At 38.8% G+C, this 16,106-nt stretch overlaps 1 protein-coding gene across 1 annotated transcript; it reads right to left on the bottom strand.

Moving 5' to 3' along the window:
• Window positions 1-591: 591 nt before the first annotated feature.
• On the bottom strand, window positions 592-14,528 carry xk (X-linked Kx blood group (McLeod syndrome)). Its single transcript, XM_072585102.1, has 3 exons — window positions 14,129-14,528; window positions 9,294-9,556; window positions 592-4,190 (listed from the first exon to the last, which is right to left on the bottom strand). Exons 1-3 carry the CDS (start codon window positions 14,371-14,373, stop codon window positions 3,400-3,402), a joined length of 1,299 nt encoding a protein of 432 aa, XP_072441203.1. The 5' UTR covers window positions 14,374-14,528; the 3' UTR covers window positions 592-3,399.
• Between the last annotated feature and the right edge of the window lie 1,578 nt (window positions 14,529-16,106).

Below are 16,106 nucleotides of genomic sequence, written 5' to 3'. Positions count from 1 at the left end.
GTTAGCATATGGAATGCATGGCCTAGAAATATAGTGGAGGCAGGTTTAATTGAGGCATTCAAGAGCGCATTATATGATTATTTAAGTGAAACAAATGCTGACTTGGAGAGCTAGTCCAGACATGATCAGCCAAATAGATTGTTTTTGCACCAGAACACCACTGTAACACAATCTGTTATTGTTGTTGTTCAGGATTGACTCCAGACACAGTTTCTGAATGCATATGAAGAAAAAGGATTAGATATTAAAATCTGTAGTTAATGCATTGCACAACAGGTGGTGAATTTAACTCCTTCAAGCATGCTACTTTGGACTGAAATTTTTATTCTCAAACGATGTGAAATCGTACGGTGAAAACTCTTCTACAGTTCCCACAAATAGCAGAACTTGTGTAATACAGATGAATTCCAGATAATAGTAACACCTCAGAATGGAAGTTTCCCAGTTATGGTGAAATTCAAAGGCTGGAATGGGGAAGAGTAGGGCACAGTGTGTTATGCAATTTATATCGAAAGTACTCTATTTATTCTTAAATAAGGTGTATACAAATAATGCATCATAAAATACAAAATTAATTTCTATGTATTAATTTATTTTACATTAGAGCTACAGTCATCAAATATCTGTAAAACGGAGCAACTGTTTTCAGTTCCATTGAAAACACAAGACAATATATTAAATGAAACTATTATTATATGCAAACTTCATTTAATGTTTGTGACTGGTCTATCCATAGCAAATATTTACAAGATTCTGCATTTGTCTTTGAAATTGTTTATTTTCTCAATGTCTTTTAAGAATACGTTCATAATTGCATCTTATCAACACACTGTTAAAGTGATTTTTTTCAAGTAGTTATTACATTATGCACATTCCATAAAGATTGTAGTCACTTACATCTATAAATAATTTTCACTGAAAATTGCAGTACTACTGTAATTAATGTGCCAAATTTTGAAACACTTTTCCCCAGAAAATTGTTTTCTGTGATTTATTCAAACTCGCTAGCCCAATCCTAGCCTCAAGTGAAGAACTACTTGTGTCAGTTTTTCCTTATACTAGAGTTAGGGTAGGAAAGGAGCATTTTACCCAGCTGTTGGAGGTATAAAACCTAATTCAGGAGACACAATCAGACAGGGTGAATTAAACCAAACAAAATGTGATGACCTGTCAAGATTGTCAATTATTGGGTGGTCAGATTTTTAGTGTTGTTCATGTCCATGTTAGATATTTTTCACTGGCATTTCTCTCAAAAACAGAAAGCATAAAAATTGGCAGTGATACCAAACAATTTACTGTGGAAATTCCCAGTTGAGTGAAGGATCTTAAATTGTGAAGCAGTTAATTTTTCTTCTATAGTGTTCCAAAAGAAATAGATACATCTAATTTACAAGTCGATTAATCGTACTTTTTTGTCATCCTGACCATCACACACTGAAGTTACAGAGCTTTCATTACTTTTTAGACATTGCTTGCCTGGACGTTGATGTTTAGCGCTTGAATGCTACAACGGGACTTTCACAATTTAATGAGTATGTCTAACAGGTTATAGTGCACTACTTGATTCAAAGATCCTACTTCTACTTTGCTACCAAGTAACCATATAGCAGTGATTAACTTTGCCAAACAAGTATACAAATTCATTACTTTTAACAATAGACATAGATTAACTGAGGTGTATTACATCTCAAGTTGCAGTGAATAATTAGCAAGCTCTACATTTCATGTTAATTCATATATGACAAGCTTAGCATGTGATTCAGGAACATCGTATTAAAATGTAAAATGTTAATTCAGCCCATCAAGTGCCTTCCTTCCAATCGACTATGTAGACCCTGCACTAACAAGGATTTTCCTTAAACAAAAGCTGTGTTATTAGAATAATGAGTAAGTCTAAATCCATCTCTGAAAGAGTTTTGATAGGGCAGGGTTAGTGGGGAAAAATTCAGAGATCCATTGATCCTTAGCACCTGAAGGAGTGTTGGCACTAGAACGAAGGGAGGTGAGGTATACTTGTGAATTGAATTTTGGAAGATGGGATGGAATTTTTTTTCAAATATACAGCACATTCCTTACCATGATTCACTGCTTTTTTTCTGAAATAATGCATGCATTAATGTTAAATGAAAGTAGGACTGGGCTTAGTTTTCATACTGGAATCCCTATTTACTCTCATTATTAAGACTTACATGTGAATCCTTATCATTTTATAGTAAAGGAAGTGACACCTGCCAAAAGAACCACAAAAAAGGGATTTAATTCCCTTTAAAAAGGGAGACTGGAGAAAATAGAGAGAGAAAAAAAAGCTTTTAAAAGCTATGCAGCAGGATAGAGGCACCCCTATAAAAGAAGTTCAGTATTCCAAAATCTGTCTTGGTTCAACTGATAAGATCTGAGAATAGTTAAACAGGCATTTAACGTTTTGAAGTTAATTTTGAACAAATCAGAGGCTTTCAAGATTGTATCACAGCTTATTTTCTAGTCATGGATTTGTGGATAAGAAGTGTTATTTTTACTGTTTGAATTCTGATAAAATTTCAAAATATGACATTGAATAATGATCATTGAATAATTTTAAAATTACACTGGATCTTTTTACACCAAAACTTATGTAGCAACATTTGCAGGTCATTTAACAGGAGGTCAACATTTGGGAATTATTTATGGTATTGTCGTTGTACAGTTTTCCAATGCTGAGTATTTAACTACTTGATTATAAAGAGTAAGGCTTATTTTCAAATAGTAGAAAGAGAATATTCCAATGAATGGATTAACACTGCTATTATCACAAGTAGTTTCAAAGTGAATGAGATTTCCATTCAAAGAAACCATTAAACTCCACTGTATAAATTGAAGATAAATACAAATTGGAAAAAAAAGTGATTGCTGCAATTTATTCAAATTGGCAGAGTGCGCAAGAAGGGATGATATTTCAATTCTGTTCATCTCCAATTCCACTTCAGTAATGCACACTCAAGAATCTGTACAATACAAAGCTAATGAGTTAAAAGCAGCAACTAAAATTGGCACGTTATTTGGTACTGCATTGTTAACAGGATAAACTTCACCCGCTGGAAGTACACATTAGAAAGTTAATTTCCAGTCATTAATATGAATGGAATAAAAATCCCATGAAGTCAGACTACTTGCTATGTTCTCCTGCCAGGTTCTTCATGCTGGAAACCTATTTTTGTTAAGGTTACTGTCATGTCTCACTGAAATTAATTGCAGATTGATCCTTAAGCATTGCAACTCAATCACCTTTCTTTGGAATTTTAAGCTGCAGAATTCATCTGAAGACAAGCTTTGAAATTAACGTGAAAATTGTATCCAAACAAATTGGATGAGTACACAAAAATGCGAACAATGTGCATTTACTATTGTATTTTGAAGGTTCTTCTAATCTTGAGACTTAGGGTTAGGTTGAGCACCCTGTTCGTGGTCATTGGCATTATTGGGTTCTAAGACAGCTCTTTCTACAGGTTCAGAGGATTTGTGACAATGGCAGTGAAAAACAAAATGGATGCAAGCTAATAATCTTTCAGAAATACTGGAAGTGAAAAGTTTTTTACATGGGTGGCAGAACTGATAAAAGACCAGCATAAAAAATATTGCAATGCAGTATCCAATTAACAACTGCATAACCAACAAAGGAGCACATATATAGGTATATACATCAGTTTTGTAGATGTACCATAAGAGAATAAGAACAGCATTTTCAATGAATCTTAACATATAGTACACTGCTAGTCTGTACCAATTCTGAGACTTATTAATTAAGTCAGGATCATTTAGCTTGAGTTGAACTGCTGACCAACAGAACATATTAACGCCGGCATAGAGGAATGTAAGGCAACATAATACTATTGTTGTACCTACTCTTGTAAATGTTTTCTCAATGTTCTCAGGGAAAGGTGATTTACTGTTCCAGAATAATACCCATGGATAGAAAAAGAATGTAAAAAAGTTCAAGAGAACTACAGGAAGGATCCATATCTGCAACACAGAGCTAAAAAGGACCAAAACAACAACTCTGGTTGCAATCTCAAAACTTCTCCACAGAAATATGCAGATGTAGGCTGCAGGCTTCACATGTATCTCATATTCATCATACTTGATTTTGATAGCGAGGATATTGCACCGCAAGGCTCCATATACAATGGTAAGTAGAGAAATAACCATTAGTACTCCTGAAAATGAAACAAAACTGAGTTTTTTTAAATTATAAAAGAAATCCAAAAATGATCAATCATTGTTCACAGAAGTGTACTAAAATGTAACGCAGCCACAGAATTTGGTTGCCAAGGTAACAATACGTTAGACTAGTACCGTAATAGAAATGGGTGGAAATGCACTTAGGTGGTTTTGCAGTCAATTAGGAGAATTGCCATAGACAGTCACCCCTAAGTATTAGAAAAGTGTTGCAGCATGGACTGAAAACAGATTAAACGTAAACAGAAATGAATGGGGAATGGGTATTTTTATTGGAATATGTAAACAATCGTATCCTTCAGAGATCAGTTCTTATTTTTCTCTAAATTTGTCCTAAACGTGAAAGCACAACAACAACATTTGCATGCAGCACAAAAATAAGGAATGCAGTAAACTGTGAAGCAAGCTGTATATAGAAAGTAAAAGAAAGACATAGGTACATTTTAAAAACATGAGTGAAAAGTTGATCAAAGTAGCAATATAAAAGCAATAGGATCATAACTTCTTTACATTGATGTATCAAATGCATGCAATCATATCAACAAATTACTGACATCAAAATAACTGGTTGCTGTTATCCAAGAGTAGGAGTTGAAGTGTTAACCATAGAAAATACCATGCTGATGTTTCACTGAGCATTACTCGTCATTTTATGTGACAGTCAGCTGTTTATTCAGGCGTTGTTCCCGGCTTCAACTACTTAAATAGGATATCTTGCACTAGACTAGTATTGAAGTGTGACACCCCAACTTGGTTATCAGTTAACTTTGTTCCTCTCTCTCTAAAGATGATGTCAGTCTGACTGAACATTACAGTTTTTTCTGTTTTATTTCAGATTTCCAGCATTGACAGTATTTTGCAATCACATTTATTTGCATTTGTTATTCATTGGCCCAGGGTATTTCTTAGCATTTTGTAAATGAAGAATGTTGTATCTTTGTAATTTATTGCTATACTTGTAACAATCACATCCAAATTTTGTTGAAATTTCATCCTAATTATATCTCTTGTTTCAAATTGCTCCCTTGCTGGTGGACTACGCTCCAGTAATAGTATCTTAGGCTGACAAATTAATTTGCAATGCCAGTTTCTCAGTTCAGTTTATCTACTTAAAGGACACTCTCCATTTCATGTTTGTTGTTGCTGGAAATTAAAGTGGATCTCTGAAACTCAACACAGGACTTTTGGCTATACTTGGTCAAGGTTTCATCAACACTTTTTCTGGAAATTCTCACTTTAAAACAGTAAGTGCTCTGTCACGCCACCTTATAGGTATATAAGTATAGGTATAGGTATTATATAGGTATTTGTCTGTTCCTAGGATTGCCCCAGCAAGACCTCTGATGTTACACAGAACCTGTGCACCATCCCTCTTGGCCCTATAGCTATCTTCAATGTGCTGCTGTGTCTGATGCATAGCATGCCATGCCTTCAGTGAAAAACACCCATATATACTGCTTTTTAAAAATATATCAAGTCATTACAGGCTTTGGTTTAACAGTTTCAGGCAAGTTAAAGTTATGGTAATCAGTAATTCAGAAAAATATTCTGGGCTAAATTCAAACTTCCAAACAAATTAGTATTATGAGAATTGCATCCATTTTCACCCTTTTGAATAAATAACTCCCTTCCTTCTATTCTAAGAGGATTATTTCAGTCACATAAACAGTAGAAGAACAATATGGTTTATTTTGGACATACTTGTGATGCTGCTATCCCTGCTGACCAGTATAATCATTTGATGAAAGTTGATAATCGTTTTCTAATAAAATTGAGAAAATTTTAGCAGACAATAGACATAGGGCCGGGAATAGGCTATTCAGCTTGTTGAGCATGAAAATCGACGTTTCGGGCAAAAGCCCTTCATCAGGAATGAGGCTGGGAGCCTTGGGGGTGGAGAAATAAATGGGAGGGGGGTGGGGCTAAGAAGAAGGTAGCTGAGAGTGCAATAGGTGGATGGAGGTGTGGGTGAAGGTGATAGGTCAGAGAGGAGGGTGGAGCGGATAGGTGGGAAGGATGATTAACAGGTGGGACAGGTCATGAGGATGGGATATGCCCCATCTGGGACATCCACACCAATCAACCTCACCGCCCTGTGGCCAAACATTTCAACTCCCCCTCCCACTCTGCCAAGGACATGCAGGTCCTGGGCATCCTCCATTGTCACTCCCTCACCACCCGACACCTGGAGGAACATCTTCTGCCTCATCTTCAACACCATGGCATCAATGTGGACTTCACCAGTTTCCTCATTTCCCGTCCCCCACCTTACCCCAGTTCCAACCTTCCAGCTCAGCACCATCCTCATGACCGGTCCTACCTGTCCATCTTTCTTCCCACCTATCTGCTCCACCGTCCCCTTTGACCTATCACCTTCGCACCCACCTCCATCAACCTATTGCACTCTCAGCTACCTTCTCCCCAGCCCCACTGCTCTCCCTATTATTTCTCCACCTCAGAGGCTGCCAGCCTCAATCCTGATGAAAGGGCTTTTGCCTGAAATGTTGATTTTCCTGTTCCTCGGATGCTGCCTTAGCTGCTGTGCTTTTCCAGCATCACTCTAATCTTGACTCTAATCTCCAGCATCTGCAGTACCTACTTTCACCTATTCAGTTCCTTGAGCGTGCTCTACCATTCAATGAGATTGTGGCTGATCTGTGGCTGATTTCTGCATACCTGCCCTTGGAACGTCTCCCTTAATACCTTTGTTTAACAAAAGTTTATCTTTCACAGCTTTAAAATTAACAACTGATCCAACATCCACTGCTGTGGAAGTGAGTTCCAAGCATCTACCACTCTTAATGGATAGAAGTGCTTCCTAACATCTTCCCTGAATGGTCTGGCCCTAATTCTCAGACTATGCCCCCTTTGTTCCAGAATTCCCAACCAGTGGAAAGAGTTTATTTTTTACCTGCCCTGCCTTTTCCTGTTAAATTCTTGAAGACTTCATCAGATCATCTCTTAATTTGAATTTTAGAGAAAACAGGCCTAATTTGTAAAATCTCTCCTCTTAACCTCGAAAGACCATAAGACAAAGGAGCAAAATTAGGCCATTTGGCTCATCGAGTCTGCTCTGCCATTCGATCCTGGCTGAAATGTGTCTGAACCCCATTCTCCTGCATTCTGCCCGTAACCGTTGATCTCCTTACTAATCAAGAGCCTATCTATCTTTGTTTTAAACATACTCAATGACTTGGCCTCCACAGCCTTCTGCAGCAATGAGTTCTAGTATTCACTCCAAAGCCAATGTATCCTACCTAAGGCGTGGAGCCCGGACCTGCTCACAGTTCTCCAACTGGAGTGTAACCAGGATTTTGTATAACAGCAGCATGACCTCTGTGTCCTTGTACTGCAGTCCTCTCTCTATATAAAGGCCAACATTCTATTAGGTTGTTTGATTATTTTCTGTACCTGTTCATGACATTTTAAAGATTTATGAACCTGATCCCACAAGTAGCTTTGGACAACTTCATACATCTAACTTCATACAATCTAGTAATGTGATTTGTCCTTTTTTGGTCCAAAATGGAAAACTTCACAGTTGCTTACATTGAACACCATCTGACCATTCACTTAGTCTATCAATATCCCTTTGTCATTTTATGCTATCATCTACACTGTCTACAATGCTGCCTAAGTTTGTGTTATCAGCAAATTTGGATGTATAATTTTCTTTGCTATTATTCAAGTCTCTAATAAATAATGTGAATAATTAAGGCCTTAACACAGATCCTGATGGGACACCTCTGATCAAATCCAGTCCATTTGAGTACCTAGCCATTATCTCTACTTCTGTTATTTAATTTCCAAACATTGGCACTAATTTGCCCTCAATTCCATGGACTTCTATTGTAGCTAATAGTCTCTTTTGTGAAACACTTTCAAATGTGTTCTAGCAGCCCACATAAACAAGATTCATAGACATTTCCCCGTCCACTACTTTAGTCACCTCTTCATAAAAATGCAATGAGGTTTATCAGACATGACCTACCTGCCAGGATTCCATGCTGGCTCTCCCTGATTAACTGAATATTTTCAAAGTGTTCAGTTACTCCATTCTTGATTATGGACCCTAACAACTTCCCTACTGCAAATATTAGGCCAACTGATTTGTGAATCCCTGGTTTCCTTCTTCTGCCCTTCTTAAAACATGGAGTGACATGTGCAATTTTCCATTCTAGAGGGACGACTCTGTATCCAGGAAACACTGAAGGATTATACTTAGGACATCTACAATGTGGTCCACCATTTCCTTTAACACCCTTAGATGGAAACTGTGAGGTCCCAGGGAATAGTCACTCTTTAATTCCATTAATTTCCTCATTACAAATAAGACCATAAGACAAAGGAGCAAAATTAGGCCATTTGGCTCATTGAGTCTGCTCTGCCATCCGATCCTGGCTGAACCCCATTCTCCTGCATTCTGCCTGTAACCGTTGATCTCCTTACTAATCAAGAGCCTATCTATCTTTGTCTTAAACATACTCAATGACTTTGCCTCCACAGCCTTCTGCAGCAATGAGTTCCAGGATTCACCACCTCTGACTGAAACAATTCCTCCTCATCTCAGTTCTAAAGGGTCATCCCTTCACACTGAGAACCTTCAGTCCAATACTCCCTTACTAAAGGAAATATCTTCTCCACATTCTTGAAAAGGACGTGTTTGGAGGGATATGGGCCGGGTGCTGGCAGGTGGGACTAGATTGGTCAGCATGGACGTGATGGACCGAAGGGTTTGTTTCCATGCTGTACATCTCTATGACACTATGACATTCACTCTCTCCAGGTCTCTCAGCACTCTCTATGTTTCAATTAGATCTCCCCTCATTGAGTCCAGAATCCTCAATTGCTATTTATATGATAAGCTCTTCTTTTCCAGGATGATCCATGTGAACCTCCTCTGGACCCCCTCTAAGTCAATGTTTCAACAGAAATGATGCTGATGTCTGAATATAACATGACCTGATAACAGATCTTCATCCAATTTATTTAGATTGAATTCAAACACTTATTCAAATGGTGTACCACTTGGTGGAGTAACTTTAGGTAAATGTGTAATTTCAGATGATGAAAACACGTACCTCTACCAGGTGTTACAAACTGTTCCTTTACACTGACATAGAGCTGGAGGGTAAGTTGGGGTGCAGAGCCTATGAAAGCCTGAATCACTGAAGTCCGGTTAAAAGCTGCTCTGTGTGTGAACATTTTGCCTTCAGCTTGACCCACTTCCTTCTCAATTTCTTCGGAGTAGCCATTTTTTCTCATCTGCTTCTTTTTGGTAATACTGACATAAGGTTCTTCAACTCTACCAACATTTAGGTAAATACACAATGCTTCAAGGCACCTAAAATATTAAACAGGAAAGAGCTTGAAAGAAGTACTATGAAATCTTGTTGAATTAATGTATCACTTTACGGTGCAATATCTTTTCTAATTTATAACCAAAAATACTGGAAATACTCAGGTTGGCATGGCGCAACTGGTCAAGATGACCTTTTGTTAAAATTATTTTTGATGAAAGGTAATCTCAATTTCAAAGATTAATCCTGGTTTTCTCTCTCCAAAGATGCTGTATGACTATTTTCAGCATTTAGGTTCTTCTTTCAAATGTCCAGCACTCATTGTATTTTGCATGTGGTATTATTGCTCTAATTAATACAGTGGCTGGCACCAAGTAACCATTCAAGCCTCAGTTCTTAAATAATCACTGCGCTGCTGAGTTCTAATATTGAATCCATTTACTTGCTGACATTATTATGTTTATAAAACGGCAGTTTCATTCCTGCTACTCTGCCAGCGATGGATTAGTTTTAGGAGCACTATCAAATGTCTTACTTTATCTATTTTCTACCCATGAAGGCTGCCCCATGTACTCCATAAATATATTTTTAATTGAAAACTAGAAAACAGCAGGGCATCTGCCCCAAGGACATGACAGCGGTCTCCCTTTACATTCCTCTTCCATTAAATTTGATTTTGCACCACCTTACTTGAGATTTCTTAGTTGTCTATGTACCAGCTGTAGAAATGGTGGTGCGGTGGCTCAGTGGTTAGCATTGCTGCCTCACAGCGCCAGGGACTTGAGTTTGATTCCACCCTCGGCCGACTGTGTGGAATTTAAACATTCTACCCAGGTCTGCGTGGGTTTCCTCCGGGTACTTCGGTTTCCATCCACAGTCCAGATATGTGCAGGTTAGGTGGATTGGCCATGCAAAATTGTCCATAGTGTCCAGGGATTTGAAGGTTACGTGGATTAGCCATAGGAAATGCAGGGTTACAGGGATGAGGTGGGTCTGTGAGAGATGGTCTTCAGAGGGTTGGTGTGGACTCAATGGGCCAACTGGCCCGCTTCCCCACTGCAGGGATTCTAAATGTGAGAGTTTAACATTTTTTAAAAATTTCATGTTAGCACTGTGGAAATTAAAGGGTTGATTCTAAAATCTCATGGTTCAAGGATCAACCTATGTGATTGTGGCCCCAATTCGTCATCAAGTTTCTTTCAAGTGAAGTTCCCTAATGGAACAATATGAAATAACATGGTAACTTGGGATCACAGAAGCTCAACTCTATCATTATCAATCATTCAGTTCTTTAAATCTTGGATTATAAAGAACCTTAACATAACTTTAAAATAAAAACATAACTAAAAATTAACTTGTACATACTTATTTCCTGTAATTAAATCTTCATTTCTCATGTGACTATATTTAGCTTTAAATAATATTCTAATTCTTTGTTATTTAATGTCACACTGTCTTACAACATCATCAACATAAATTGACTGATTAATCCTGAATGACTCTACCACTGCTGCTTGATTGGTAGTGTGCTAACTCACTAAAATTTAGTTCTCATTCATTTCCAACAATTATCAAGTTTTTACTTAATTCATTTTTAAAAAATAATCTAATTACATGGTCACAGTTTTGCAGAAAAAAATGTGAGCTCTCTCATGCATTCAGTAGTTGTCTCTTTGGATATAAACCTGTTTTGAACATTTACAAAGTCATAGAGTCATAAAGCTCAGAAACAGACTCTTTGGTATATCGTAATGTATTTTTTCTGTTTTTAGGGGATCTGAACATTGCTTAAAAAGCCAATATTTTTTCCCATCCCTAATTGCCTTAAACTGAGTAACATGCTGGGGCATTTCAGCCAGCAGTTAAGGGTCCAGACTGGTACAGATGACAGATTTCCTTTACCAAATTACTTTAGTGAACCAGATTTAATTATATAAAAAATGTTTCCATGATAATTACTACCAACAGTCACTTTATATTCCAGATTTATTCATTGAATTTATATTCCACCAGCTGCCACAGTGAAAATTCAACCCATGCCATGGTAACATCTCTGGCCTCTGAATGACCTGCCAAGTAACATTATCATGATATCAATATTTCCCCAATTGGAATGTGACAAAGAATCTAGGGAGGACTGGTGCCTTGAATCAGGTCATGATAAGGAGAGGTATCTAACCAGAATAATTTGGCTATTAAGTGCATCAAATATCTCCAAATTAAAACATTTCCTTTTCTAATGTCATAGTTTCACACAACAGGCAAATATCTGATGTAACGAAGGTCAGAAAACTGAAAATATGAGAAACCAGGGTTCTTCTGTGCATGTCAACCTTATAATAGGACAATAACATGATTAATGTTCGTCAATGATCTGATAAAACTCTGGCTTTGAATTATAGAAAGCAGTATAAGAAAAGCTTTGACTAGACTGTAGATGAGGAAGACTTCATAGAGAAATTAGAGAATTTGACAGACACTTAAGAGAATGAGTTAGGTGTTTAAGTTGGAGAGTGCAGGTATTTGTTGCCACAACCTCGCGTTAAGGTATAAACCTAGTAATATGACTCTCAATTAAATAATGCAGAATATTGTACAGATACTGTAATGTTTCAAATCTTGGTAATTCAATCAAAATTTAATTCCGTTACAGGTTAATGTTGAATTATTGGTTATCATGGTTTACCAAAATAACACATGCACTGCTTGAACATAACATTTTTTTCATTTACTATTCATATTTCCAACATTAATTGCTTACTGAGTGCTCACTGTCCCTAGTTCTCCATAGAAGCATTTCCTCAAGTGCCACAAGAAATAATTGCTGGTTGATAGATTGGCTTTATCCTCATTGAAATCTTCTCATACTGTACACTCAGGACTGATAGCAGTGAGTTCTTCCCAATGGACTGAAATGACTGTACCCGTTTAATTTTGCGCTGCCGTTTCCTCATATCCTTAATATTCTTTTAATGACAATAAACTTTTCGGTAATTTAAATGTGTTGGCATCCCCTTGTATTCCAGAGCATATCAGGTTAGAGGAAAAGAAGGATAAGCAATAAAGCATGATTTTGGTTGCGTTACACAAAGTGGTTGGTGAATGTTTAATTAAAGTATATTTACAGCGGGGCAAAAGGGTTGTACATATCCGGCAAAGCTATCCTTTCCAGCTATGGCTAAACACAATGTGCACTACCTGCTTACTGTTCTCTACAGGCACGGCCTACTGACGCTTCAATGAACATTTGTAAAAGTTCATCGTGAGCGTCAGCAGTCATTACAACCGGGCAGCTGGGCAAAATACTGATAGGGTGACATCTGTAGATATGCCTGGATTAGCACATAGTGATGATTACAGCCTTTAAAAAAATATTGCTTAATTCAGAGATATTTGCAGGACTGCAACATAAAATATCCTGATTTTGCATTGGTGTAATTTTGACGCTAACTCCGCCCCACACCTTTCTATGTAGCCCTTTATAAGCATGCCCACTGTTGTTTAATCATGGTGTGTTATATTTTACTCCAAACAAACTGGGTCAGGTTCGCGCGAAGCTGCTTTTATTGTAATAACGGTTGGACTTTATCGGGTTTAGTTGGCGACTCCCTTATAATGTAACTGGGTGATTGCTGGGAAGCAGTAGGTACAGCAATATACATCCTTTGTAAAGGGAAGGTTGCAAATTGTACAGCTATCATTTGTGCTCGATGGTTGCACAAAGAAAGTCGAGGTCTAAGTTTCAGCCTGGAACCTGATCACTGAGCAGACTTCACATGATGCAGAGATATTGTGGTTTCAGTTTCAGGCCAAACCGCTCTCGTTACAGTGATGGAGAGTGAACAGTGACAAATTATTTCACCATTGGGGAGTATGCGATGTCGCTGTTACAATGATGTAACCAGGAGGCTAATTTCTTCCTCGATGTAACGCGAGCTTGAATACACACTCAAGTGTGAGTGTACACTCAAAGCTAGGCTCTAGACCCTCATCACTCTCGCCGGATTGTGTTTGAGAATCAAAAGAATTGACTGCAGCATTGATTTCTGGTCCAGCAAACAAGAGTTCTCATGTGCGCATGTATCTGCTCACCTCGCCTGTTTTCAACCTTCCCCTCACGCCCCCTTCGAGGACGATATCCTTAATCCACCAAATGTCTGTCATACGCCTCATTCTGTGCAGGAACTGGGCCAAGGCATCCCCTCCTGTTTTCACAAACTGTTCTCGATTATAAACGGACTGCACGGGGCTGGGTGTTTGCAATATTTCAAGCCATCATGTTACCTCGCAGATGAATGCAAATGAATTCGGGACGAGAGTGCTGAGTTGGTTGGGCAATAACTCGTTATTATCGAATTAATAAACCATTTTCATTCTTTGTTCCTTTCCACGGTACACGGAGCTATGATGTCTGCAGCCAATCCCAACCTAACATTGTTAGTTAAGGATAACCCGATTTCCCCAGCTCATTATTCATCACCCAAATACAGAGCATATTTGTTTCCCGGTGAATTCATTTGAAGCCAGTATTGTTCCTCAGCTGTCTCCCTGCATGCAGCCACACCACTGAACCCTCGCAGCAGCAGCAGCAATGATGCGGACTGAGAGTTGCCTACCTGACGAACGGTCCCAGCTGTAACAGATGTAGGAACAGCACCAGGGGTCTATCCCTGCTCACATCCCGGTGCACGAAGGTGAGAGTGAACTGCACCAGGATTGACGGCACCAGCACGAAGACCAGTGTGAGCCCCTGCCAGATCCTGTCCCCGGCAGATCGGTACGTGCTGCTGAGATACAGGGCTGCGACCAACTCTGCAGCGAAAAGAAAAACGGACACGAAGATGCCGCCCGGGGGTTTCATTCTCAACACGTTCGCTGGCACGAAGGCGACAGTTCAATAGCCGCGACAAAAGCTGACTGCATTCATTGCTGCTGGTGTTATTGTCAGTGAACTGCTGCAGACGAGAGGAGCTGCTCCCACAGTAATGAGTAATGTTCCTGCAGGGGGAGTGTTAGACACTGGCGTCTCTGTGCAGGAGCTACAATCTCAGTCTTGACCATCCTCACTTCACTCATCCATCATGGACAGCAGGGGACTGCGCCATGCGGACGCCAGGGGTTTTACATTTTTACGGCAGTCAACTATTCGATCAAAACGGTGACAATAGCAAAGAGCAAAGTAGCAGCACGTATCACACAACATGACAAAATACGAGAAGACCGCAGACAGCACATGCCTAGATACTTGCTGCTCAGATGTGGAGAAATTCAACACACTGTCCGACTTTTGTGGGAATTGAGACGGAGTATTTTGCTTATCCGGTTATGATGGATAACTTTCTATGCATGGCTTTGTAAATGAGCTGATATTATGAAAAATCTGTTTAATAGAGGGTTAATAATTTGTGAATAATCAATAATACAATTTCCAAAGGTATCGGAAGCTGGCTCCTGCAAATAGTAACTCTTCTCTCCCACTCCTCTCCTGATCTGGGAAATTTGGCTTCCAAAGGGCCTTATGGATTGTTTCTAGCGCCTGTCTTTATTAAAACACAGTCCCACATTTTTTTTTATTTCAAATATACTTTATTTATAAAATAGTTTGATAATCTGTACAATTGGTCATGCCATACATATGTAAACATTCTATTTCTTTGCATACAGAGATCGGACTTAATCATTTGTATATACAGGTCTGTACGTTTACCATCCATATATCCATATGTTTAGCTGAGGCGTCACATACATCATCTATAGATAAATGTCAGTTACCAGAAACATGCTGGTGATGCCCACTTATATTGCGAAGCACTTCCATCAAAGCCTAACCACCTCTGTACTATTAAACTACCAGATCATTAAAAATAAATATCCATTAGATGTGAGCTTTGCTAGCTGGGCCAGCATTTATTGTCCATTCCTAATTGCCTGTCCTCCAGAATGTGGTGATGAGCTGCCCTGAACCACATCTGTTCATTTGTTGCTGTTAGACGCACAATACTGACAGGGGGAGGAGTTCCTGGATTTTGACCCAGTGACACTGAAGGAGTGGAAATATTTACAAAACAGGATGATGGGTAACTTGAGAGAGGAAGTTCCCATGTGTTCCTTTGTATGTCTGCTCATGTCCTTCCAGATGCTAGTAGTTGTTGGCTTGCAAGTTGCTGTCAAAGGAACCTTGGTGAATTTCTGTAGTCTTGCAGATAATACATATTGCTACTACTGTGTGCCAGTGGTAGAGAAACTTTTTTTAATAGAATCCCTACAGCATGGAAACAGGCCCTTTGGCCCAACAAGTCCACACCGACCCTCCGAAGAGTATCCCACCCCCAGATCCATTCCCCTACACTATTACTCTATATTTACCCCTGACGAATGCACCTAATCTATACATCCCTGAATACTATGGGCAATTTAGCATTGCCAATCCACCCTAACCTGTGGGAGGAAACCGGAACACCTAGACGAAACTTACGCAGCCACAGGGAGAATGTGCAGACTCCACACAGACAGTCGCCTGAGGCTGGAATTGTTAACTATTGAGCCACCATACCACCCCTCTGGAAAAGAAAATTGATTATGAACTTATGACTG

Source organism: Chiloscyllium punctatum, chromosome 15 (assembly GCF_047496795.1).
Source record: "Chiloscyllium punctatum isolate Juve2018m chromosome 15, sChiPun1.3, whole genome shotgun sequence".
In the NCBI taxonomy this organism is placed as follows: Eukaryota; Metazoa; Chordata; class Chondrichthyes; order Orectolobiformes; family Hemiscylliidae; genus Chiloscyllium; species Chiloscyllium punctatum.
Note: the sequence above shows the minus strand (reverse complement) of the source record. Positions and strands in the feature narration are given on the sequence as shown.

What these genes read in the sequence shown, in the direction of transcription:
- xk (XM_072585102.1), bottom strand. Translation starts at nt 14,373, where the DNA reads ATGAAACCCCCGGGCGGCATCTTCGTGTCCGTTTTTCTTTTCGCTGCA. An exon ending in CAGCTGGGACCGTTCGTCAG is followed by an intron (nt 9,557 to 14,128) that starts GTAGGCAACTCT and finishes TTAATATTTTAG; the next exon opens with GTGCCTTGAAGCATTGTGTA. An exon ending in GTTTGTAACACCTGGTAGAG is followed by an intron (nt 4,191 to 9,293) that starts GTACGTGTTTTC and finishes TTTCATTTTCAG; the next exon opens with GAGTACTAATGGTTATTTCT.